General features: G+C 39.7%; 1 protein-coding gene across 2 annotated transcripts in view; it reads right to left on the bottom strand.

The window, feature by feature from the left end:
* Window positions 1-14,215, bottom strand: part of Ank2 (ankyrin 2) — a 203,055-nt gene extending 188,840 nt beyond the window's left edge. For both annotated transcript variants that reach the window (XM_052179290.1, XM_052179289.1), the window contains exon 1: window positions 14,081-14,215. In XM_052179290.1, the coding sequence (XP_052035250.1) occupies window positions 14,081-14,215 (135 nt within the window). The remainder of the gene's footprint in view (window positions 1-14,080) is intronic.
* Between the last annotated feature and the right edge of the window lie 9,846 nt (window positions 14,216-24,061).

Below are 24,061 nucleotides of genomic sequence, written 5' to 3'. Positions count from 1 at the left end.
GGAACTGAACAGAAGTTCTGTGCAAGAGCAGCAGGTAGCCATGTATAGTGAGCCTTGCCTTTAATCCCAGCACTGGAGAGGCAGTACACCTCTGGGAGATTGATATTGCCTGCTTTACATAGCAAGCTCCAGGTCAGCCATTGCTACATAATAAAATCCTGTTGCAGGAGAACGGGAGATCCTCTCAACCTCTAAGCCATCTCTCCTGCTCCTACACTGAGCGTTAATTAATGCAGCTACATTCTGTTGCTGTTGAAACATTCCTCAGACACCAACTGAGGATCTCCGACTGATACTGTTTAGATAAAAAGGATAGGTATTTTTATTCTTTTCTTTTCATATCTTATGTATTCCAGCTTGGCCTTGAACCTACTATGTAGCCAAGAATGACCTGCCTTCATGGCAAGAGGGCTGGGATTGTAGGCATGGGCCAATTGGCTTATGTGATTGCTCCACGCCTGTTAGCCGAGGACTCTAACAACTGAGCTACCTCACCAGCCCTCAAAACCATCTTAATACAAATCCTGTACCTAATCATGTTCCTAACTTCTAATCATGTTCCTAACTTCTAGCCAGGCAGTTCTGCTGAGAACGTTCTACCTGCATCAACTCATTACGCCTAGAATGACCACGCAAAGGTATCCAGCAAACTTCCAAGACATGCATACAAATCCAAAGTAATTCCCTGTTGGATCTTCACTAGCCAGGAAGAGTTTGTTTTATAAATGAATAATCATCAACTTTGGTCATGGATAGAGAGTGAGTCACGTTACAGCAGTTTGACATTTTAAAATATGTCGGAATGAGATGCTTTTCATTCCCCGGTTACTCCGTGTGTTAAGATATTACAGCGTAAAAAAAGATATTACAGCATAAAAAAAGATATTACAGCGTAAAAAAGATATTACAGCATATTTTCCAGGAAGGACATTAAAATGTACCCCAACGAAATGCATTGTGATGAGGATAAATGGATGTAAACTAAGCATATCTCCTTTTACATCTTACAACTCTCGTGATATGAAAAAATAAAAATAAATAAATAAATACAGACAGACAGACCCAATCAAGTGAAAATGTCCTTCATTGATGTTTTATCATACTAGATGTCCTGCAGTGCTAATTCACTACTGTCCCCTGAGATAGGCAATGTGATTTTTATCCCCATAGGTCTGATTACTCTCTGGCTTCAGAGACCATCTGCCTGAAAGCAGACATCCATCAGTCAGAAGCGGCTTCGTAGCACAGCACAGACGGCCGGCCCCGCAGACAGCATAGTCTAACCTAGATTGCTTTTTTCACATTGAATTTTTCAAGGTTGAAGCAAGTATCAAATCTTGAAGTAAACCCGCCCCTATGACTTCCCTGACATTATAGCCACTACTTTAAAAGAACCTGCATAGATTTTATTTTTTGTCGTGATGTGCTTCCTTAAGCTAGTGATTTTGTGGCCCCAACTGAGATGGGCATGGAAAAATACAAAGTGTAAAGGCTTTTGTTTACAATACTCAGGAATCTGCCTCTAATTACCAGTGAGACTGACTTTTCTAAAGGGTATCACATAAGCACAGGCAACAACCACACATCACAATATCAGGACTCAAAAAAATTCTGAACTCAAATTTTAATTTTTGAAAATATTAACATCTACACTGGACTAGCATAAAAACTCAAATTCATTATTTGTATAGTATCATTTCTTGTACCATAGCAATGTTTTAATTTTCTGTGAATAATAAGCCCACAAATTGTTTTTGCAATCCTTGGAGTTCCTGGCTTATTTTTACATCTTTCTAATTATTAGGTGTCTGAAATTTCAGTATGATAATTATGCTTTTTATTAGAAATCATGTATTTGTCTCTAATACCATTCATGGATCTGTTATTAAGCTCATTGCTTCTACAGGATGTCAAGAGCTCATCTTTCTAATGCCCATTTAATTGTTGAAAACATATTCAGTTATCCCATTTGCTGAAGTATGTGGGTTTTACCAGGGAATGAGCAGTTCTCCAATGTCTTTGCAAACTTGTCACAGTCCACATGAATGCAGAATATAAACAATCAACTCTAGAAGGGAAAAGCAGAATTCTAGTATGCCAGAACTATGTTAATTTAAGCACATAAAATTCTTTTACATCTATTTTTTTCCTTAACCATGTCAGTCCAGAATCAAGAAACCTAATGTTATGATAAGTGGCTATTAGCCTAGAAGTTTGGAATACCCAAGACACAATTCTCTTATCAAATGATGTCCAAGAAGGAGAAAGAACAAAGTATGGATACTTTAGTCCTTCTTAGAAGGAGGAACAAAATACCCACAGAAGATACAGAGACAAAGTGTGGAGTGGAGTAAAGTCTGAAGGAAAGACCATCCAGATACTAGCTCACCTAGGAATCCATCCCATATACTATTACAAAATCCAGACACTATTGTGGATGCCCACAAGTGCTTGCTGACAGGAGCCAGATATAGCTGTCACCTGGGAGGCTCTGCTAGTGCATGACAAATACAGAGGGGGAAACTCTCAGCCAGCCATTGAACTGAGCATCAGGTCCACAATGGAGGAGCTAGAGAAAGAACCAAAGGAGCTGAAGGAGTTTGCAGCACCATAGGAAGAACAACAATATGAGTCACCAAGTACTCCCAGAGCTCCTAGAGACAAAACTATCAACCTAAGAGTACACTTGGAGTTACCCATGGCCCCAGACACATCAACAGCAGAAGATAATCTTGTTAGATACCAAATGGGGGAAAGGCCCTTGGTCCTGGAAAGACTTGATACCGTAGTGTAGAGGAATACCAGGACAAGGAAGTGGGTTGATTGGGGAAGGGGGAGATGGCTTATGGGATTTTTGGAGGAGGGGGGAACCAGGAAAGGGTACAACATTTGAAGTGTAAAGAAAGAATATACCTAATTTAAAAGAAAGAAAGAAAGAAAAGAAAGAAAGAAAGAAAAAAAAGAAAAAAAGAAAAGAAAGAAAAGAAAGAAAAGGAAGAAAAGAAAGAAAAGAAAGAAAAGAAAGGAAGAAAGGAAGAAAGAAAGAAAGCATGAAAGAATTTGATAAAAAAAGAAACCTAATGCTAAATTTAAAACAACAAAAGAAGAAAGACACCTGTATTATGTGTACCATCAGAAAAGGAAATTATTCCCCAGTATGACTCACTACATTAATGTGTTTAAAATTCCTGACAGGATACATGGCTATACCAATCTATTTGTCAATAGCTGGTTGTTCTGAAGTACCTACTCTGTGCCATGTGGTTATGCGTTAAAGAGTAAATGAAGAACTAAGATGATCCTTCTTGCTCTCATCCTTACTTTCACATAAACAAAAACAGGGGCAAGAGCAGCATGTTTGATGCAGGGTTCTGAAGATGACGGGCAAAGCCATGGCTAGCACAGAACCAGCCGGTGCATCATCAGATGAATAAGAAAGGACTCACTGCTCTGCCTTTAGAAGGGACTACAGACCATCTGCCCATACCTAGAGGATATGCAGAAAGTACTGATTGACAGAACAGAAATTCTCTGCGCATCGGTGTGCATGTGTACTAGTGAAACTGCAAACGGCTTCTGTAAAGGATATGTACCCCACGTTGAGCACACTGATAGGTCCCACAGCTGTCATTTCCCCCATGAAGCCAAGATACAACTGAGAGACCACTTCCTCCTCCCAGGGTAGAACCTGCTGTCTTTCCAAACTTAACCCTTGTGCCATAAATTTCAATCAACAGGAATGGCTTGCACAATTTAATTTTAACTCAATGCACTTCTCTGGGAGTGTGGCGGGGCAGGGTATGTAATCTTACAATCAGAGATAAAATGGAGAATTGGCTTGGAGAAGAATGCATATGGCAAATGACAACATGTGACACAGCAGTTGGGAAAGGCTTAGAGAATCAAGTATCCTAAATTCACAAAGCATTCAGCTTTTCCTCTTATCAGTATAGCCTGTATACTGCAGTGAGTTCTATTGGAGCTCAATAAAACTCCCTAAAGTTATCACTGCACTGCAAAGAAATTAGTTAGGATATCCCATTTTCATTATTGATCGTTGATGAAGAACAGTCGACAGTAGATCCCCTTTGTCCTGTCACTACATTTGTAAAAGTAAGAGATACTGAGAAGTGCGTAGAGAGAAAGCTGCGATCCTGTCATTTCTGGCTGGCCTTGTGTAAAACAGGAAATCACCGTGAGAAGCACAACTTGGTGAGCACACAGGGTCACACTCAGCCATGTGCCCCTAGGCGCGAACCACTTTTATTTTCTAAGTTTCCCCACCAACGGTATGCAATGTTTAGATAACGAAGATTCCTCACCGTTATCTAAACATTGCTTAAAAGCAAAATACAGCTTTCAGGATAACACTGACTGTGTCCAGTAGTTATCTTGTAGCATCAGTAAGATTTACCCTGACCCAGGCCTTCTTTCTGTGGTTGCAATTTTAAACAAGAGAATTAATTATAATATGTTTTATGGACTGCATTTGTTTTAAGGAAGTAGTTGCCAAACATGTTTAATAATTTTTCATCACTCCTGTGAGTGTGTGTGTGTGTGTGTGTGTGATATAAATATAGATATATAGATAAGAATGCAGCTATAGTGACTTGCTAATGACAAATATTTTCTTAGCAAACACAGCATTCTGATAGGAATCTATCTTCCCTCTACTCCTCTATCCACTTATAAGGCTAAGAAAGAACTCAACCTGGTTTTGTGTGCATGTTTTGGCTGTCCCACTAGATCCTGAGTACCTTGAGGGAATAAACAATATGCACTTAGGTTATTTTTTTCCTGTGTTGTACTACAATATAAACAGTAGCCTCAGTAAATGTCAAATACATTCATAATCTTACTTAATCTTCATAATCTTCTCAAATGAGGAAACCTGGGATCAATGGGCCTGTGCCACTCGCCTGTGGATTTGGGGGTAAAACGTGGTAGAACTGTGAGTGAGCCCTGTCTTGCTAGAGAGACCCCCGTTCACTACACCTCACCAGATACTGTCATCAGTACTGAGTATTAGTCCTCTGTTGACTGGGGAACAGGTGGATACTACCACCACATTCCTGGGACAGTGTTCATTCCGATCCTCTCGTGCCCAATTCCCTTTCTTGTCTTGGGTCAGAGCCAGCAGTTTGGACTGTATCCAAAATGAAAAGGATGATTTTGTTTTTGTGGTGGAGCTAACAGGATAGTTGTAAGTCCTAAGGACTCAACTGCATTACTTCAAAATGCTACTGCATGTTACAGTCCACACATAAAACTAGAGGAATGTTGCCATCACAACCGTCACTATTAGTGTGAAAGGAAAAGGCCTTCCAAGCCACCTCACACTGGTGGCTTCAAAGATGGCCATTTAGTCCTGTTTCTTAGGCAGCATGAAAATTTCCAATGTGTATGCAAGAGTGCTTCCCTGAGAGGGATTGCTTCCAGAAGCTTCCAGAACCTCTCTCAGCTGTTCTTAATTAACTCCACCTGCTGTTTAAAGGTGATCACACTTTCAAGAAATGACAGTAGTAAATTTCCATTTAATGGTGAAAATGTATTTATAAGTCTCTCCTCCAAACTGATTTTAATTCTAAATAAATCCCTTCTCAGCCTTTTGGCTAAGATCAAGTGTAGTCTAAATAAATGAAATGGCTTGTCAGGAACATGAGGAAGTATACGAAGATATAAAAGAATATGCGTGAGACATGAAAAATATAAATTGTTAAAGTAAGGAACTATTATGACTTCAACAATTTTTTTAAATTCAGTTTTCAGATGTTCTAATATGAGCCTATTTATATGTGCCTATATGTGTTTATAATTTTCCATCCTTTTTGAGATATGGGAGATTATTAAAAGCAAAAAATTAATGAAAGAACAGAAACAAAGTGGATCTCTATAAGTTTAAGGCTGGCCTTCCTATATTATAAAGACAGGATGTGACACAATCTCAAACAAATGAACAACAATTCTATATGTAAAATTTGAAAAACTGGCCAATTTTTGTTAACTTGTTTTAGGAATCAGTTGCATTTGTGTTATTAATAATAAAGCTAATGTTAATGAAATCTATCCTGAATGATAGAAGTGGCAGTCCTCACTGACCTCCAAGCCATTTAAAATGAACTATAACAAAATGTTAAAAAAAAAAAAAGGAAGGAAGGAAGGAGGAAGGGAAGAAGAGAGGAGAGGGGAGGAGACAATGAAATTTAGTATTTACTATCTTGTATTGCATTGATTCAATATCTAATTTTACAGTGGCCAATTAAAACTATATGGAATGGAAGATAAAATAGAGAGGGAAGAGAAGGGGTAAGAGAGGGAACTTGAGAGCTAAAACTAAGGGCCAATGGAGGCACTCATTCGGAAACCAGAAGCTTCTTAAAGTGTATACGTATATGAAAGAGATTTAAATATAATTGCTAACTACTGGAAGAAGTCGTACCCCATCTGAACATCTCTTCCCACCAAATGAAACCTCCAGTGCCAATAATGGGTTACATCTAATAATGCTGTTGGTCAAAAATGCCCTGGAAACCCTCAATCTAGATTATTTACAAAGCTATCACTTGCTCTCTACAAACAGCAATAGAATATGACCTTATTGCTTAAGATAATACCTGTATAATTCAGTGCACACAGAAAAAGTGGGGCTGACACCTACATAGGAACTTCACCCTTATGGACTAGTGTTCATATTACTGTAAGGTATTCTGTACACAACCAGAGGAGAAAGATGAACACAAACTCGTTTTAGAGGGCCAACATTGCAGCCCTCTTAACTACAATGGTTACCTGACTGCGAGATACACGATTGTAATAGTGGCACAAAAGTTGTGGAGTACCCAACCACTATCTGATGAATTGACACCCATGCCCAGCCCTGCTAGGGTGGCCAAGAACCTGAGAGAGGATATGTCATGGACCCAGGGGAAAACCAAGTACTACTGCTCTGCTAATAGGAAAATAGCAATAAATGACTGCTAATGACATTCTGCTATACTCATGGATTGCTGCCTCCCTCAGCCATCATCAGAAACAATTCCTCCTACAATAGATGGAAATAAATACAGAGACCTGCCACTGAACAGTGCAAAGAGAGTGAGAGGTCTTTGAATGCTCAGTCCTAAATAGCATGTCACCATCAAATCCTTCTTGGAGCTCAGAGAACTCTGCAGAAGAGGAGACAGAAAATCTGTAAGAGCTCATAGGGGTAGAAGACACCAAGGAAACCAAGCCCCTCTAGAAACAACAGGGTTGGTGCACATATGAACTCATAGAAACTGTGGCAGTGCACACAGATCGTACACATGGCTAAGCCAGATGGGATCCCAGCACTGAGAGGAGAAAAGGACGCACGCCCTAATGCCTCACCCAGGATTGTCTCAAGTTGAAAACACTCTCCAAAGGAAAAATTAATTTTTTCCAATGTAATCTCACTGGGTATACAAAGCACTCTTAAGGCCAGTTGCCTTGTCCAGCAATAGATACCAACTCAAAACAAACTAAAGTATTGGAGGATTATTTTGTCTCATAATCCTTACTTAGGCTTTTTTCCCCCTTCTATGTCTTTTGTTATGTTTCTCGTTGTGTTTTGTTATAGTTTCTGATTGTCTTTTTGTGAGATGTCTGTGTGTGCAAATGTATGTTTCTCTGTATCTGTATGTGTTTCCTGTGGTTTTTTTTCTTTGATTTTCTTTCTAGTTTTTGGTTGGTTGGTTTTATACAGATTTGTTAGTGTTTTATTTTATTATTATTATTATTATTTAGATGTCATCTTATTTTCTGAGAAAGAGGAAGAAAGGGTGTAGATTTGGGTAGGTGGGGAGATGGGATCATCTAGGAGGAGTTGGGAAAGGAAAAACCCTATTCAGACTTTATTGCACAAAGTCAAACCATATATATGGGTTTTCTATCTCATATATTTCTATTAAATGAAGTACAATTTGCCCAGAAGCTGTCTGAGTACTCTGTACCATGAGTCCCTCTGTAGCAAACGATGACCTAATGTTGCAAACAGTACTCTCTTACAATAAGTTGCTGAGCCCAGGCCAAACAGCAGCTGAGCTTGTCACAGTCTCAGGCTACTAGCTGATCAGACGATGGCCAGAGGAAGTAATGACTTCTCATGCCAGGCTCTAACAAGGCTAGTACAGTGACGTAGCTGATTCCAAACAGGACTTCTTTTTTTCTTTTCTTTTTCTTTTTCAAGATTTATTTATTTATTTATTTATTTATTTATTTATTTATTTATTTTAATGAATACACTGTAGCTGTCTTCTGACACACCAGAAGAAGGCATCAGATCTCATTACAGATAGTTGTGAACCACCACGTGGTTGCTGGGAATTGAACTCATGACCTCTGGAAGAGTAGTCAGTGCTCTTAACCATTGAGCCATCTCTCCAGCAAGACTTCTTTTTTTCTATCCATACTTCCTACCTGGATGTTCCTGAGTCCAGCCCTGGCTCTGGGTTGATTCATCAGGTGCTCTTTGCTGAAACAAACTAACTCTAATATGTCGCTGCTTTTCCTTTTAACAGTTGATGTGCTAAGAACTTTTAATTGAGGCCAAAGATATCTGTTAATCATCTCTCATGTTCTCTCTCTCTCTCTCTCTCTCTCTCTCTCTCTCTCTCTCTCTCTGTGTGTGTGTGTGTGTGTGTGTGTGTGTGTGTGTGTGTGTGTGTAATGCTTTGAATTAAACAATGGACTTCAATTCCAAGGAAGTAACAAATCATTCGGAACACCATTGTTATTCAAAGAGTGCAACAATGAAGTAAAATTCAAATTTCTAAAGCTTTGGAAACACATATTCCTAACGTCTTTAACGCTGCTGTGCGGGGACTTCTGATGAGAACTAACAAGGTCAGACAATAAATGAAAGTACTCTCTGTAAGTGCACAGAAATTACTTGCTTTTGAGAGTGGAATTTAAGGGTGTTGTAAGCACTGTGGTTTAAAACTTCACTGTGACAAAGAAGAGATCCTTTCTGACTTTTAAGAGGATGCACAAACCTGCAGGGGTCGAGTTTGCTGGCAGAGCATTCTCTGTTCCCACATGCCCCGAGTGGTGTTGGCTTCTTTAATTACCTATAGAGTGTTGCCAAAATGTTGGACAGGAAAGGCTTATTAACATTCTTGTGCCCTTGTGTGCTGACAGTACACACCCAGCCCTGTCTCTTCAGGAAAGTCAGCCCACCACTTTCAACACAAAGTAGTAGTTATCCTACCCGAATTCACTTTCGAGCTACTTAGAGATCATGCGTAATCTTGCTAAACACGTACTCCCTGCTACCATCTGAGCATCAGGTTCCAGAGGTCCCAAGAGTTCCTGCAGTTCTACACCACCACAGGTGATCCTTCATATAAGTTGTTCACAGACAACACTTTGAGAAGTGCTACCTTTAGAAGACTAACTAGACCTTTAATGCTACATATTACACAATGTCAAATATGCTTTTTCAACTAAGCCATCACCAACCATCAAAAGTTACCGTGTGATGAAGCACAGGAGGTTGAATGCCATATGCCAGTGTACTATTTGGTTTTCTTTGATTGAAACAGCGTCTCACTATGTAAGCACTGGCTGTCCTTGATCTCACTCTGTGAACCATGTTGGCCTCAATCTCACTGAGATCCATGTGCCTCTGCCTCTTAAGTGCTGGGATTAAAAGCATGCACCACCACACTTAGCACCCATATGCCATTTTTGAAAAAGAAAAAATCATAGTTGAATGGACAAATTTGCAAAATTCCACCTTACTAATAGAAAATAGTTGATCATATTTTATCCCTTAACAAGCTATGGTGAGTTCACTGAGAGGCTCCCAGCAGGCTCACATGTTTGAACATTTAGTGCCCAGTTTGTGGGGCCTTTGAAGGCTTAGGGGGTGTGGCCTTGCTGGGGCAAGCATTCTTCTATGGACTTGGAGAGTCTGGCGACTTGAGACACTTCTACTTTGCTCATTTCTCCTTTGTGCAGTTCAAGATTCAAGCTCTCTACATTTAGTGGCGGCCATGATAAATAAAAATGTAATGAATAGACATGCTGCAGCTCAGGGCTGTATTTAATAACTGGGAGTTTTCAAAAATGTCTCACAGAGTCTCCTTTACATTATTGCCTTCCTATTGGCTCTGTGGTTCTTCCTCCTTTCTTTAGGAGGTCAACAATCTAGAAAGGTAAGATCCTACAAAAGCAAAATGAAAGAAATAGAACCAGATCGCTTCTATCAAAGTGAGAATTCTTCAGTAGATAATTGACCAACCTCAGCATTTAAGTTTAGTGCTTAAAGTTCAGTGTGTGGTTACTTAATAAATGTAGTCAGTTAGAACATGTGGAGAATGCTACAATATCAGGCAAAACAAAATCTAAGATTATTTCAGTTCCTCCCTTGGTAACTCATTGATGTCAGTAGGCAGAGAAAGAGGAAGAGAATGTTAAGATTCTACATAAACTCTATGCCAGTTGTGAGGCATATGTATTCATTACATTTTTATTGTTGTGATAAAATACCATGACCAAGGCAACTTGTAGGAGAAAGGATTTACTCAGCTTTATTCATAATTCCTCAAAAACACATGCATAATTCCTCAAAAACCGGTTTCCACAAACAATGTCTATTACTAAACCCTTGGCTTTCACGGGGCTTCCACATACAATTGACTTGCCTGAGGTGCCCCTGCAATGGCTGCCTGTCAGGTATTGTGTGATGGTTAAGCTCCTATGAGAAAATAGTTCAGGAAGATACCAAAAAGGGGAAGCTTCCCTGCACTTACAGAAGCCCACACAAATACGACTGAAGTGTTGGAAAGCCAAACCCCTAAGATTTTTATAGTCAACTATGATGTAAAATAGCATAAATTTCAAAGAGACTCAAGTGAAAATAAAGGAATCAGAAAACAAGTGGTTGTTTCCTGTGGCATAATAAATTTAACTGAGGAATGAAATCCGGATCTGGAAATGAGTAAGAGTCACGGCAGATGTCGGCTTGAGAAGGAAGCAAAATATGGTCAAAAAATGAAAGAGCTTCCTCTCCCGTGAATTCTCAGCTCCATCCCAGACATGTGACCTTGAAGAGACACTGCGTACAGTGGAGCTCATCTTATGAAATATGGAAGAAGAAGAAGAAATGGTGCTTTAAAATCAACACGTAGTTCAAATAAAGACAAATGTTTGGTTTGTATGTAATCATCATAAGACTGATATAGAGAGATGTTCCAGATGCTGAGTTAGATATTACTGTTTACATTAAATTATTCCTCTTATAATAATACAATCTTTTACCACATGTCTTGAAACTGCAACTATTGTTCTTTGTGTACAGTGTGCTACATGAGAGAATAACTACTTAAAGAAAACATCTATTGTTTCACAAAATAATATGCAAATTAAAGTCCATTCACTTCTTGAATACAAATTGATAGAATTTCTTAAATTCTTCCTTTAAATCTATATCATGTAACTCCACCATTTTACCACTTCTGCCAGATCTGAGGGCACACTACCTATATCTAGAAAATGCCCACTGTAACATCTGCTTCCTTGGGTGACTTCCAAATTAATTCACTCAGCTTTTCCACAAACATTCCCTAAGTAGGTGGTGGGCACTTTGTTGGTCATGTCAAAGATAAGGTAGCTTGTGCCATATGAATACAACCTAAGCCAATTATCCAAAAATGCTTTTGGTCCATGTCCTCTAGGACACAGTCGGTCTTAAATCTTGGCTTATGTAGCTCTTAATAATCCGATACTTTTTGGCCAAATTTCATTGTTTCTGTGACCAACAGCTGTTATACTGGGAAGAGGGTACATGGTATTTCTAGCTCTCTGTAGCATCACACCACTGGCTTCAAGATTAACTGAGTGCTCTTCAGATGAGTTAAATAAACGTGATGTTTTTACAGACCTTATGAAAACGGAATTGCCAGCTTTGCGTAATCCACAACACCTCGAGATCCAGAATGGAACGTCTACTTGGTCGATCATTGCACATTCCTTCAGACCAAGGCCTGCTCATTCATGCTTACTGAAAGGATAAATAGACTTTCTTCCACACAGCAAGCCAAACTCTAGTTTTAAACAGCTTCCAACATCTACTTCAGCCCCCACCTTCTCCATTAGCAGGAGTGACATTCTGAATATAGAGAGCTAACGGCACTCAGGCACCAACCATCAGTGGGTACTGATACTGGCTGCGACTTTTTGAATTCTGAACCTCTGAATGAATTTCTCATTTTAGCCCTGGGGTTTCAAGATCACCTTGTCAGTTCTCCTTTACCTCAAAGAACATATCAACTTCATAGAAACTCAAGAAGTTACCCTTTTTTGTCCTCTGCATTTAAAAGCTTATGCTTGGGCCAGACAGAGGCAGGCAGGCCTGTGAGTTCAAGGCCAAGCTTGTCTATAGAGTGAGTTCCAGGACAACCAGAGCTACACAGAAAAAACCTGTCATTGGTTTGAAGAAAAAAAAACCAGCTTATCTTTGTTTTGCTCTTGGATTTCTTTTTTTTTAAGATTTATTTTTTTATTTGATATATTATTAATTTACATTTTAAATTATTTCACCTTTTCTGGCTCCCCACTCCCCGAAAGTCCCATAAGCTTGCATTTAATTCTTAAGGTTCCTCTCATTTCCTTCCATGCACTATTTGACCTGAATAATTTTTTCCAGTGCTGAGTTATGGAACCTAGAGTCTAACCTGTACTAGGAAGACCCAACCACTGAGTTACATCTCCAGCCCTGTTGATACTTAAAAGATAAATAAATGGGAAACACATGTACAACTAAAAGACATCAGGGTCATTATTAGCTAATATTCTTGAATGCCCTAAGTATTTTTAAAAGCTCGGGAACATGGCGTTTTTAAACAAGGTATATTATTACAGGATGTATTTTTAACCTCCAACCTCCAAGCACAAGTTCCTTCTTGCCCACCTTATTTTTTTTGCCCTTGGCTCGGCTCTATAGCATTAGAAGAGCTCACTGTGAGATCCGTGGATGTGGCTGATTTAAACTCTGACCCAGATGAAAAACTGCCTGCTCCTAGCTCCCCCTGCCTGGGTGACCTCAGACCAACATTTTCCCTGGAGGAGGGATTTGCTTCCTAAACCTTTCCCTCCTGGCCGGGAAGCACTTGCTCCTCTCTGGCTTTCTGCTTTCCTCTGTCAGCTACAGCACTGCTCTGCAAATTGTATTTTTATTGACAAGCTCTAAGTCCAGGTTTCAGTTTCACTATGATCTAACAAGTCCAAAGATCCGGGTCAGGGTAAAAGCCAAAGAGGACGTGCCTCATAATCGGCGATCACTCCTGGGAACAGCGGAGAGCACAGAAAAGCAAAGTCCTCAGTGGCCTTTACTCAGAAGCCTTCAATATGAAATTGTGGTCAACTTCTGACTCTCCCAGCACCTATCAGCCTGGGCCAACAACACTTCCTTTTAAGTCACAGTGACTCTTTATACACCATGTCATGGGATGATTAAATTCTGGAGGCCAACTTAAATATCCGAGTTTTCCACATTTAAGCCTTTTCGCTGGCGAGCATGATCATCACTAGACCCGTGTCTAAAGTCCTTACTGAAGTTATTCACAAACGACACGAACAATGTCTTTATAGCTAGAACTGAGATTCTAAGTCAGCACATGCATTCAAAATGATGCCCTCTGGCCTAATGAAAGAATGAACTATATAGGAATATATAAATAAGGAAAAGAATTTGGCAGCCTGAGCCTGAGTCTCCACAATACTACTCAAAATCACTCTCTAATGGTGTGGGGGGCTGTGTATGAGTGTGCACACACACAGGGGCACACATATATGCATATTCAGCCTTGGCAAAAGTACAACCTAAAGAGGCAGTGAGTGCAACGCTCCTCTTCGCATGTCAACTCCTAACTACAGAGAAGAAAGAAGAGACCAAAACACTCATAACTACAGTGTTCAGATCAAACAACACCAGACAGTCAGGTGGTGAAATCACATTGATTTTACGTCAGCTTCCTTCCAGGAAGTTGAGAGATTTGACCAATGAGCATCACTGTGGATTCTGAGACCGAGATCCTCCCATCTGTGGCCTAACACTTACCGGTAGGTCAGGCTCTTTGACATCACCACTGTTACAGCCGTAGTAGTCTGGGGTTGTATCCAGTTCCAGCATGTTGCCCTGTGCTCTGACGCTCTTGTTCGCATGGCAAGAGGAGCAGAGAGCAGCGTTCCCCATTGCAGCTCTACAGTCCCTGTAGTCCAAGGGCCTGCCTTCGTCCTGGCCGGGGTTTCCAGGGATCCACTAGCAGAACAGATCCATGATCCCTGGCTCCTGTCCTCAGTGCTCCGACATGTCCCTCACCAGTTTTCCCCATCTGCTGCCTGGCTTGCTGGTGTCAGAGAGAACTCAAAACCCCAGCAACTGTAGCCTGCATTCAGTGACCATTTCCAGTTCAGGGACTGCCAGTCTATTTTTACACCTACCAGGCCAGCTATGCATGTCAATAGAGTGAGGGGGGAGAGGCGGACGGGGAGCAGGGGAGGGGGTGGTATTGTTTTGTTTTTCTCCATGCAAGCAGCCTGCCTCATGCATGGGCTGAAGTTCCTGCTGGGTAAAATGTCTCTCCATAAGAGAAGTTTTGCATTCCTCAATAAATTCCTGGTAATCCTTTGATTTTTTTTCCCCTCCTCTTGGTTCTTGTCCTCACACAAAATACAAACTCTCTTAATAACTCTGCTCCACTGGCATAACACACAACTATCATTTTGTAATTGCTTAAATCAAGAGGCATCCAAAGTGGCTGATATTCCCTTACCTTTCATTGCCAAGCACGGAAAAGAATACAATATTCCCTTTACAATATTCATTGGAAACATATCAGTCATTTGAACCCTGGGTGGAGGTTCTAATTTGTGCGCAGCGTGTCATACCCAGTTAGTGTCTCCATAAGTGCAAACACTTTGATTCTTTTGTAATTATTATTAATTTTTTTATTTTTTATTTGATATATTCTTCTCATTCATTTTTAATATTTGAAAATATCTTCATATATTGCATGAGAAAATGTTCAGCCTGACTTTCAACACAGCACAATCTTTGAGATCATATTATAGGTTTTTGAAATGTTTATTTTGTTTCTCACTAAGATAAATTCTATACACAGATGATTTAGAAGACCAGCCATGATAAAATACAAGGATGTGCTACATATTACTATGGATTTAATACCACTGCCCCCATTAGAAGGAACCTTCTAGGTGCCTGTGCATATAAAAGTCATCTTCTTCAAATACTTTCAAACTATGACAACTGGGAGCTACTGTTTTGGTACAGGACCTCAAGCCAGCTCATTCCAGAGGCTGTGGTGCTAAATTACATTACAGTTTATAAAGATTTTATCCCCACACTACAGTTACTTGAGGGCATCACTATTCAGTGAAATTACTTTCCAATTATAGAAGAAGGTAACTTTTAAAACCAGATTTTTTAAAACTATTGACTGATGCAAAAATGCTACCAAAAATATGTGGACACATTCTCCACTCCATTAAAGAGGAGTGTGTGTGCTCTTAAACACTTCCAATGCTAAAGTGTTATGAGAACGTATACCTGAATACAGTAGCTTGGTTTCAGTAAGAAGGTTAGGCAGGGCATGAGGTGTCAGGGCCAAAGGCTGTCGGTTTGGCTGGATCATTTTATACAGTGGAACAGCTAACTCGTCACAACAGCATTTCTCCCCCAAGGTTCCACACACTTGAGGCATGAGCTACAGGAATCCGGCTGCTTATTATGGGTTTAAGAATTCTCCTCCCTAAAAACTACCGTTTTGACTTTTCTGTCTTTTTTTTCTCTTGGGTTCTCAGAGCTTGGGGAAGATCTACAGTCCACAAAGACTTGTGAGGGATATTTCTTAACTATACATGAGATCATCAGAATCTAAGCCAGGATTTCTGGATGCTGAAAGAGATGGACTCCCCCACACTTTATAATTCATTTAACATTTTTGGAATATAAAAATTCAACATTTGACCTAATGTTTAATATCAAATTATGCAACTTTCAGGGCTGGAAGGAAATTCTACAAACCATCTCTAGGTCTCCTGCTTCATTCTGGAGCTGAGATCTGGAAGTGTACTTCTATATACAAAAAATGGGACATTTACCTACTCCAGCTGTGCTGTGCCAGCGTGAGTCTATTCCCTAGCATCTCATCAGACTGTTGACCAATCTACCTGGTGCCTTGGCTTTTGCTTATTCAACAAGCAGCATCCTGTCCCCGCCCCCAAATCCACACTCACTACCTTTCTTTCTCATGTTTCAATTCACAGTCACCAGAAATTCCATGTTACACCTAAGTCCTTTGCACCTGATTGCTTACCGATTTACTCTAATATCCTCTTGAATGTGGTTGTAACCATTATCACCTTTTCTTCTTTTCTCATATGAGCCTGCTCTATCTCACGTACTTTTTACTTATTTAAGGTGAGATATTTCCTATCTTTAGTAAAACAGTTTCTCTTTTGAAGCTCTGGAAGTCTAGAGTCACATTTTTTTAAAAAACCACTCCCCAAATCTTTTTGCCTTTTGCTGGTTTTTGTTTTTGTTTTGTTTTGTTTTTTGTTTTTTTTTTTTGTTTTTTTGTTTTTGTTTTCCGAGACAGGGTTTCTCTGTGTGGCCCTGGCTGTCCTGGAACTCACTCTGTAGACCAGGCTGGACTCGAACTCAGAAATCAACCTGCTTCTGCCTCCCAAGTGCTGGGATTACAGGCGTGCGCCACCACTGCCCAGCCACCCCCCACATCTAAAATGTCTTAAAACACATGGCTCAGTGGCTGCACAGAAAATATACACCCTCGACGTCTGACTTTCATTTAAATACAAATATACAAAGTGTAAACAGAGACAACAGAGAAATTTACAAAACTTTCCTTTAAAAATACTTTTTTCAACCTAACAGAAGGCATTAGCAATAAACGTGAAGCGAATGAACAAAAGGCAGAGTCTTTTCTCTCTTTAACTAAGGTGTACTGACCTTAACTTCTCTTTTCTGTGTATTAGAACAGACTGCCTATTATATGTTGGAACAGTAACAGTCTGAATAATTTTCACTATGAGACAATTTTCAGTTCATTCTCTGACTTAACAATAAACACCCCTTTTAGTATGGGGGTGAATTTTACTAGAAAGGAAATCATAGTGTGTTGTTGAGTAAAAACAGGGCAGAAGGATATTAAAGGACAAACTCTAAGGTAACCTGTTGGCCACTTCCCACGGAAACATCGTCATTCAAACTTCCTGGTCCTAGTACACTCCCATCACTGGGGCTGCCCAGAAGACAGCACGTGCTAGTGTTCAAATCCCACTGCTGATTAAGAACAGGTCCAGGGGAGGTAAAAAGAAACCCTTCTGACCCTGTGATGGCTGGAGTTTCCCAGTTTCTACTGGTCAGGTTTAAATGATTGTCAACCCAGAAGTTCTCAATATCTGTGAAAATGGAATTGCTAACAAGCGACTTCCTGTTTACAGTCACTTAAAACTTTTTCAAAAAACAATAAATAATAATCCAGTACTTTCTAAATAACAACGAACATGTGAAGCGTCTGCAGAAGAGTTAAAATAGAAGTTAAAATTGCTAAAAGAGAAGTGGGCGTGACTCCAAAGTGTAAGGGATGTGATAATCTACACACCTATCATTTTTGTCTCCTTGAAGACCAGGTTAACAAAACGTAGCACCATGTCTTAAAAATACTCTGGTTGACTCCTTCTCTCAGGACATCTGACAAAGGATGTGCTTGCTGCCGGGGAAGAACAATGTCACTACTGTTCCTTAAAAATGCTTTAAAGTCATTAGGGCAAATTACTCAGAAAGCAAATATTTGCATGTTTGAACACGCATGGAGCAGGATACGTGAACTTGATACACGATTTCAAAGGTGAAATTAAAACCCCTCATGATGTGACATTTGCAGTATCTTCTCAAGTTCCAGGACACTTCTCTGTTCTTACTCCATCTGTATTGGTCTTTTGGTCCATTTCAAGAGGGAGAACAATTGCAGACTGAAAACAAAGGCTGGCTTCTTCGCTGAGAAAGTCTTTACTCAAGTTCCTAAAACAGCAAATCTGAAAAAACAGCTATGGCTGTTTTCAATTTCACCTCTCCAGTGTCTACAAAATCATCAGGAAAGTCACACTTGGAGAAGAAATCCCCATCTTGCTTTTGTCACTTGACCTAAAGCCTTCTGTGGGGGAGTTTTGAAAAGCTCTGGGCAGTCATTAGTCAAGGAAGTCCTGGTGTGATCACTCGCTGACCCACGTGGGTTTATAAAACATTATCAAATCTGTGCTTCGATTTTCTGCTTTGGGAAGTTCTTCGACTTGATTTCTAGCTCCCTCTAAGCTCCTCAGGTTTTTGTCTTCTAGGACACAAAAATCTGTTAATACCTGAAGCACTATTTAACATTAACTCAGTGGTAGTTGAAGCTGACTGTCTATCTATCTATCTATCTATCTATCTATCTATCTATCTATCTATCTATCTATCTATTGATTGATCTATCCATCTATCTATTCAGACCATCTCGGGGCAGGGATAAGCATTTCTTGCTTGTCTTTTTCACTATGCTTTCCATGAAGGACTCCTGAATATTATCAAAGGCCGGTAGTGGAATCTAAGGAACCTCTTCCGCGTACCCAGGAGACTCCTCTCAAGAGAGCGCCCTCTTGCCCTGCCCTCCTTGAACATCAGCTGGATTAACAATTCTGCCTCAGTTCTCAGAGTCCACCAGATGCTGCAGGACCCAGTAAGACACCTCTACAAAACCTAATAGGCTACGAGAGGCCATCGTTTTCCCCAAATATTTTGATTAACTTGTTCATAAAGTGTGAGTGCTACCACATTAATTTTTTTCTAAATTACCACAAGTCTGTTAAGGAGCAACGGAGAAAGAAAATTTCACTCAGAATTATGGAAGTTAATTTTTCTTCCGTGGTCCTGGAGAGATGGCTCAGCAGTTAAAGTCAACTTCTGCTCTTCCAGAGGACCTCAGTTAGCTTTCCACACTGGGCAGCTCACAACTGTAACTCCAACCACAACAGTTACTCCTGTTTGAGTGCCAAATGCACAATCCCACCCCTACCACATCCCCACAAGACACACACATGAATAAAAACTATTGTTTTTTGTTTTTTTTTTTTTAAAGTATCATTTTCCTTTACCGACAAGTTGTAAAAGTGTGAAACTTGAAGTTGACCTCTGGATCACAGACACACAGACACACACAAACAGGCACACACACACACATACACAGACAGAGACACACACACACACACACACACACACACACGTGCGCACACACACACACACACACACACACACACACACACACACGAAAAACCGCAATGTAGTATTTCTCCATTTAAACTCTCATTTACAAAACGACTATCCTAATAAGTTATTTAATATCCTATGTTTTCCAGCTCACTCTTCATAGATAAGTTTTATGTTACTTTTGCTGAATTTAAAATTCTTTAGTAAAGCTGGGGAGGTAGGTGTGCATCAGTCAGTAAAGTTCTTGACTTGCAAGCATGAGTTTCTAAGTTTGAACCATCTGTCTCCCACACGCAGCCCACAAAAATTAATAAATGCATAAATAAACATTTTTAAATTATATAAAATGTCAAGTGTACACATTTGCAATCCCAGTATAGTAAAGGCCAAAGACAAGAGGTTTCTGAGTCTTACTGGCCAGCCAGCCTAGGGCCTAGCTCAATAGATGATTTCCAGGCCAGGGAGAGATCCTATCTCAAAACAAAAACCAAACAAATAAACAAAAAACCAAGGTACAGCCCCTAAGGTGTGACACTTGAAGTTGTGATCACACACACACACACACACACACACACACCTCATACACATGAATGGGGGATGACTCAGCAGCTCAGATCTGGCATTTGCTGTTTGACCTGTGTTGTCTTCCTTGTGCAAACCCTCTGTTGTAAACCTCTAGCTCCAGAAGATTTAATACTCTCTCACAGCTTCTCCATGTACCAGATATGCACACAGTACACACACATACATGCAGGCAAGTAAAACACTCACTCACATGAAGTACATAAATCTTTTTAAAAAATATAAATCTTTTAGAAATCTGCTTAGATTACGATTGTCTTAACATTTCTTTTTTTAGAATAATGTGAAGCTGACCAGTTACTCAAATGTATCCATCTGATTAAACTAATACTTTGTTATCCTATCGCATGCAAACTCTCCCAAACACCATCACGTGAAACCAAGGAGAAGTTAATCCAACTTTCTGAATCACTGAACTATGGAAATAAAACTAGTACATTCCGTGCAGGCGCCCAGTTGGCAGGCTATTTTCTTCCATGTTTCAGCCCATTTGATATCATTTATTTGGCTAAAAATGAAACTCACAATGATTATTTTCGTCAGCTGAATCTGTTATGTAATTGATCAATAAGGAAAAGCACATAATGTATGGATTTCCACTAGAGTCCCTGTATCAGTGGGTGGCTTGGCTTCTCTAATTGAGGTCTGTGCAAATGAATTCTGTTTGTGCTTTACACACATTCACCAGAACGATAACACCAAGCTATTCATGGCCCCACAGCATCAATTAGCCAATTTACTTTAACAACCCTTCCAGCTATTATTTCAGTCCAGACTGTTGCCTCTTTGACAAGTGGCATACCAAGGACAACATTCCTTAACAGAGAGCCTAACAACTTTCGAAGTTTCCCAAAGGCCACAGCACTTTGTGCCCAGTACAAAGTGGTCACTCTGCAAATGTCACTTGCTGACATTAAGGAGCCTGCGAAGGAAGAAAGGTAGACAGACCATTTGGAAAATTCTAAGTCCCGTGAAGGGGAGTTTAAATTGCAGGACAAGCATTGTGCACTCCTCCTTGAAGTGAAGAAAAGAAATGTACATACAACACTCACAAACTAGTCTGACATCAGAATGTCCTGGGAAGAACCAGGGGAGTGATTAAAACCAAAATTCAAAATCGGGTCTGAGTCCTGATTCTGGGTAGAGTTTTAAAAGTTACTTTTAAAACCCAATCCAGTTGGGTTTTTTTTTTTTCACTTTATTAACCTTTCTGAACTAAGTAAAACAGTTGAAAGGAATAACCAGAACTCTATTCAATTAAGGTGAATTTAAAAGGAATAGTAGGTGGATTGTTCTTGGTTAATGCTTAATGCCCTGAGGACCGACATTCTTAACAAGGAGCCGGTTAGGGAGAGTCTGGGACAAAGCTGCCCAGTTGAGCTCTGTATGCTACATGCCACAGCTGTCTACTCTTTTCCATCAAAAAGGAAACTAAAACACCACATACACACACACACACACACACACACACACACACACACACACGCGCGCGCGCCAAGCAGTTAAATACAGCATCTGAACATCTAGACAGAATAGGTAACAATTCTGTACTGTTAGGATTTGTATGTAATCTCTGAAATGTAGTTCATCAGTATATTACTGTTATATATTCAGCCAAGCCTCTCTTGCTCTAAGTTCAACTGAACGACCCATCACTGAGACCAGCAAATGAAAGCTTGCTTCCAAACTATCCGTTCTCAAATTGCTTAGGATTTGCTTTCCTTCAAAGGTTCCTAGACATTGAGCCGCACACATTTACATGCTGTTTGTACATGCATTCAGATAGTCCAGAGAGATCTTTTCTAGTACATATTTTGACCTACATCATAAAAAGGGTTTTTTAATTATTTCAATCCATTTGGCATTATCAAAATGTTTTTAATTATAAATACCATGTAATTATACATGCCAGTATTTTCATCTAATAATCTCAAAGTATGTTTGTAATTTTGTGTGTAACCAAATTTTATGTGTATGTTTGCACATATGCATGCAGAAGTGAGAGGTCAGTATTATGTGTCTTCTTCAATTTTTCTCCACCTTTTGAATATTAAACTTAATTATTAAAAAAATTGCAACAGGGGAGGCCTCATGTTCAGGAATAGTTGACCAACATATAATGGACTTTAAATGCTGTGTGTTTGTGTGTGTGTGTGTGTGTGTGTGTGTATGTGTGTGTGTGAGAGAGAGAGAGAGAGAGAGAGAGAGAGAGAGAGAGAGAGAAAGTGAGAGAGAGTGAGGGAGAGAGTTTTTACTTGGTTATAGCTTGGTGGGGTTGTTTGTTTGTTTGTTTTGTTATGTGTTTGGGCATTACTTTATTGGTTTGGGGGAATTTCTTGTTGTATTTGGGTTTTTGTATGTTCAGAAAGAACCTAAGACTGGGTGGATATGGAGTAGGAAAGATCTAGAAGGACTTGGGGAAGGGGAAGAATATAATCAAAATATATTTAAATCAAAAACTGGTTTTATATGATAAAAATATAATTAAAGTACTTCATATAAACAAACTTCATACACTGAAATTAATCAGACCCTATGTCTGTACATCTCAACGAACTTCTATAATTTGACTGGCAATTGAGAACTGTGAAGCTTCCTAATAGGCTTTATGCGTTCACTGTCATATATATTTTGGTGTGCCTATCCACCACTGAAACAAACAAAACAAAACAAACAAACAAGAAAACAAACAAAAACAAATCCATGATACAGTTAAACCTAGAAAATCAACTAGCTTGATAAAGTTCATTGATTGGGGTTTTGTTCTTGTTTGTTTAAACAGTGTTTCTCACTGAACCTAGCCCTCACTGGTTTACTACATTGGCTGGCCTGCCAACTCCCCCAAGCCCACCAGTCTCCTCAGCTTTCCCAATTCTTTACATGAGAACTGGGAGTCCAAACTTGGGGCTTCTGGCTTACACAGAAGGCTCTTTACCAACTGAAATTGTCATCTCAGCCTTATATGTTAAGATAATCATTTCCCAACCAAATCCACACAAACAGACATCTGAAATCAAGCAGATGATACAAACATTTGAAATATACAGCCTACAGGACTAGTGTTCTCTTCCGTGTACAAGGTCCTAGGCTCAAACCCTGTCACTGACAGACCCGGTCAGGTTTCCTCCCGTGGGAGAGGCAGGCAGGGTTCCGGTACTCAGGAAGGTAAGGAGTCTGCGAGCAACAGGCAGACACAACATACCAAAAAGCAGTTTGAATCTGCTGCAATTTTACTTCTGTAAACATCTCAGATACATCCATATGAATTTAGGAACTACTTTTTTATTTCATGCCAGGTTACATCAGGTAATGATCAGATTGGGGTTACATGTTTATAACTTAACTTGAAACTAAAAAGCACAGAGCAGGAAGGGTTTTTTGGGAAAACTTTTGGTACCCAGACAGTGGTTAATCAATCCAGACTTGAGGTCACTCTATTCTTAGAATTCTGTCAAGCTGTAGTCTGAGCAAATTTGTTGTAGCTAGTAAATTTTATTAATATTTTATGGCCAGTCAGGCCAATTTGGAGCTGTTGTCCTGAGCCTTTATGGAGTTTCCCTATTTACTGGAGGAGTCCACCAATACCCTCTGAGTAAATAATGCTTCTTACCATATATTATAGTTGTTGGAATTCCCAGACTATTCTCCTTAACTTCTGACACACCATCCTGGTCTTTCCCTATCAGCTGTTGAACTTTTATCCTTTCACTATTCACCATATCTGGATTTTTCACAAACAACTCTTCCTGTTATAACTGATTCATTACATCTCTAAATATCTCATTTTCCTTCCACATAACTCTGAGAAAAGCTTGGAAAAATGGGGGATCTTATGTTGAATAGTTTATGAATCTTCTTTGACCCAAGTCTGATATTACCTGGTGCTGGTCATCAGGTTCATTGGCATCAGTCTTTGCCCTGGAGTGATCACGCTATCAGGAATGTTTCCTGAAACATCCCTTGGGCCCTTGATCTATCAAGATCTGGCCAGGTTGCATTATATTAACTATTATCATAAAAAACAAGAAAGACAAGACACAGAGCCCAAATCCACAGAATTTGATCAATGAACTAGAACAGCTTACAGAAGCAGGATGCCAGGGACCTCCAGGAGGCTAAGTTCCGAGGTACACACACCTCGGTCTAAAAGCATGACTTTCGCCATGTCACATA

This window comes from Apodemus sylvaticus, chromosome 4 (genome assembly GCF_947179515.1).
Source record: "Apodemus sylvaticus chromosome 4, mApoSyl1.1, whole genome shotgun sequence".
Classification (NCBI taxonomy): Eukaryota; Metazoa; Chordata; class Mammalia; order Rodentia; family Muridae; genus Apodemus; species Apodemus sylvaticus.
The sequence above is the reverse complement of the archived record's forward strand: the minus strand, read 5'-3'. Positions and strand labels throughout refer to the sequence as shown.